Source organism: Metarhizium robertsii (genome assembly GCF_000187425.2).
Source record: "Metarhizium robertsii ARSEF 23 chromosome Unknown MAA_Scf_9, whole genome shotgun sequence".
Lineage (NCBI taxonomy): Eukaryota > Fungi > Ascomycota > Sordariomycetes > Hypocreales > Clavicipitaceae > Metarhizium > Metarhizium robertsii.
Window position 1 is genome coordinate 27,959 of NW_011942237.1, and position 3,277 is coordinate 31,235.

At 48.6% G+C, this 3,277-nt stretch overlaps 1 protein-coding gene across 1 annotated transcript; it reads right to left on the minus strand.

Moving 5' to 3' along the window:
* Nucleotides 1-186: 186 nt before the first annotated feature.
* MAA_01606 (glycosyltransferase family 31 protein) lies at nt 187-732 on the minus strand (the record flags this gene model as incomplete). The annotated part of the gene is made up of 1 exon (XM_007819604.1): nt 187-732. The coding sequence occupies one exon, from the start codon at nt 730-732 to the stop codon at nt 187-189; it is 546 nt and encodes a 181-aa protein (XP_007817795.1).
* Between the last annotated feature and the right edge of the window lie 2,545 nt (nt 733-3,277).

The following is a 3,277-nucleotide window of genomic DNA, read 5'->3' on the forward strand; positions in this document are numbered from 1 at the left end:
AGTTTCATTGCAGTAACAAAATAAACCTCTCGATGCCTTAAAGCGCTGTACTTACGTGTCTGTCTCATAAAAGACGTAAAATTCCTTGTTCGGCTTCATAGCCCACGCTCTCTCAACTCCCGGCAAGAACTTAAACTTATCCAACGCCCAACCATCAATCATGTTAGCGGCCTCTTTATCCACTTCTTATGTCCTGTTTTCCTTCATCTCTTTCTGCAGCAAGTACTGCTGAAACTTGGAGGTGTCCGATCCCTTTCGATACGTATCCGGCAGATAAGCCAAGATATCGATAACTTTGTGACCTCGCAGAGTCTCCTCCATATTTGAGAATATTAACAAGTCGTCCGTGGAGAAGCAGGCGCTCAAATTGTCCAATTGCGACTCGATCTTGTCTCGGTCTTCGCTATATCCCAACTTTAGAACAGGCTGGATCCGCGACAACTTGTGCTTGGGGAAACTGGCGCATAATTGTTGAGTAGTTTTGCTACCGGGGCTCTGCGATACGGGTTGGGAATCGCTCGTTGTTGGAAAGTTGTACGTCTTGTTGAATTCGTCGGATTCCAACCACAACTCGTTAGTAGGAATTCCCGGCACTGCTGCTGGTTTACGACGGCTCCACAAAAAGACGCCTGTGAGGAGGAACAAAGCTGCTCTCAGCAAGATGTTGCGATTGAGGCGCTTGTTGGTCAGAGGCGACAGGCGTGACGTGTATGACTGGTTGAAGGGTATCATCGCCACCAGTTCTGTTCAAGATGTCAAATTGACGACACAATGGTGACTGTGACGATCATGTTATGGCCGCAATATGGCCGCAACGGATGAAGGTCAAGCCTCATCATTACCCTCGGGCACTCGGTCCCGCCCACTAAACGAACAGACGCGATGAACCACGTGGTTCTGTGGAAGGGCCTGAGTGATTTCCGACGCGTTTTGGTGAGAACGAGAACATCAACACCAGCGAGAAAGAAACTGTGAGACACCAGTCCATTATAGAACCTCAGGCCTGCTCGAATGGTCAATGGGATGGCGAAGTGCACGCCGCGAAACTAAGCTGATACCTACAGACAGCACTCTCTGTTATCGAAACATGGACGGGCAATCTGTCGACGCCCACGAAGTCAGAGCCGCATCCATTAGGGACCTGTCCCTCAACGTCAAAATGCAAATCACACCTGACCTCGGCAGCCTCCAGGACGTGATCCGAAACGGAGAGACCGAGGCGAAAACAGCCACCGAACAGACCACTCAGGTCATCAATAGCATCAAGTATCAAGGCAAATGCAGACAGTGCTAAGGTAGCTAACGACAACGCGAAGTAGGCCATAGAGATCAGTAAAGCAACGATGAAACTAGTGCAGGATATGAAGACCGTAGGCCAATCCAGCCAACGCAGCACGAACCTATGCTAGTATAGTCGCCAGGGGCGGACTCGCGTCCAGCATGCACAGTTTGCAAAGCCACCGAACATCCCCAGCCAAGCCCTGCGGGGATCATGTGAGACGCAATCAACGTCACCAACAGCAGAGCGATGAGCCCTCGCAACTTTAAAGCACACGTAGACAGAGCTATCGAACAGAGCAACAATGGACATATCGCGAAGATCGAAGCAGCCTCATTCAATCGGCTCAAGAGTGGAGACCTCAGTGTCAAAAACAGGGAGTGCCTGGACTACAAACAGATGACCAGACAATGCGTACATGTTAAGGGCTTCAGAATCGGCGAAGGAAGAGACGATGGCGTATTTTGACTGGAGCCATGCGAGGGATCAGAGAGTATCTACGGATGAAGTCGGGTGCCGCTGGAAGCTAGCTTCAATAGTTGAATCATTCAAAGGAAGGTTCAAATCCACCAAGAGTCACGGTCATCAAGAGCAACAACTAGCTAGAAGCTCTATGAGAGTTCTCAATTCCGTAGCTCGATAGATTCAATCGAGGACTAGTCCACTGTTCAATGCGATCCATATCCCTAAATCGTGCAGAGACGGTGGATGTGTCATATGAGACTGTCTCTGTCCTTCTAAACTGAGATAAGGTATGAACTCTTTCAGAGGAGAAGAAAAATGAATAAACGGGATTCTTACGTATCAACAATACCTCGCTAACAATGACTCCCATAACAATGACTCCCATAACGTGACAGCTGTGTCCAAGTACACCCGGCGCTTCGCCGCAAAAGAAAAAAAAAGAAAAGAGAGAGAGAGATAAAAATAGCAGAGTTGAACTATATGCGAAACGCTTAGCCTACTTTGGTGCCAATGCAACTTCACCCCAGCCTTAATATGCGGCCTGGTTCCTTGGCGCTGAAGTCAGATCGCTTCAATTTCCGCAACAGGAAAGGTCGCGGCTTTGGGAGGGGCTGCAGTAGTTGACACAGGAAGTCACTACCCTAGATCGTAAGCCGCGTTCAATGCACAACTTGACCAGGGACAATCGATTTTCTTGCTTCCCTGCGCCAAGTTCGTTTATCATCTGCCACAACTATCTACAGCTTCGACACTTGCCCATGCCTGTTTCGTCCTCATTCCCTTGTTGCTTTGGAACATCCTCTTCGGTTGTTACAAATCAGTCCGCATCCACGCAAACCAGAGCGGAGCACAAGTCGGCATTATCATGGCCGAAAATAGGGCCTTAATATTTGTTAATAGATTATTTAGCGAATAAAAGGTCGTTTCGTAGCTGCAAATAAAACGTGCACTAAATTGCCAAATGTTGCCTATCTAACGACCACCCGCCGGAGGCTGGAGACTAGAAAGACTAAGAATAAGCCTCAACGCTTTGACAAACCACTGGGATGGCGTTCACAGGTTCTCACTGTTCAAGCTGAGTCGATGGTTTCACTCAGCACTGGGCTGAAACTTCCCGGTAACACTACCAATGCTATGGAACAGTGTAAGACTGCTCCAACATGCATCCCTATGAGTCGTAAACCTGGCACCAGTAGCAACCAGTTTTGGCGTGTGCCTTGCGTCACGATATCAAGAAGACGCACCGTATGAAGGCATGACCCCGTGGTCAGCCGGGCTGATACCCGCTTTCACCCGCCTTGACCCTGTGACGGTACTAGAGTTGTCGTCTTCCGAGAATCATTAACTAAGCTGTTTTGATACACAAGTAAATCCCCCGCCTTTGCTTCTTTTTTGGTTATTTATTGTCCTTCTCCTCGTGCGCGCCCCACTTTAATTGGATTTCGTTCTGGTTCACCTACTAAAGTGGCACTCAAGGAAAAGACCACCTGAATGGTCAGGATTCTCAATCTTCAATCTCCACCGCTTTGCATT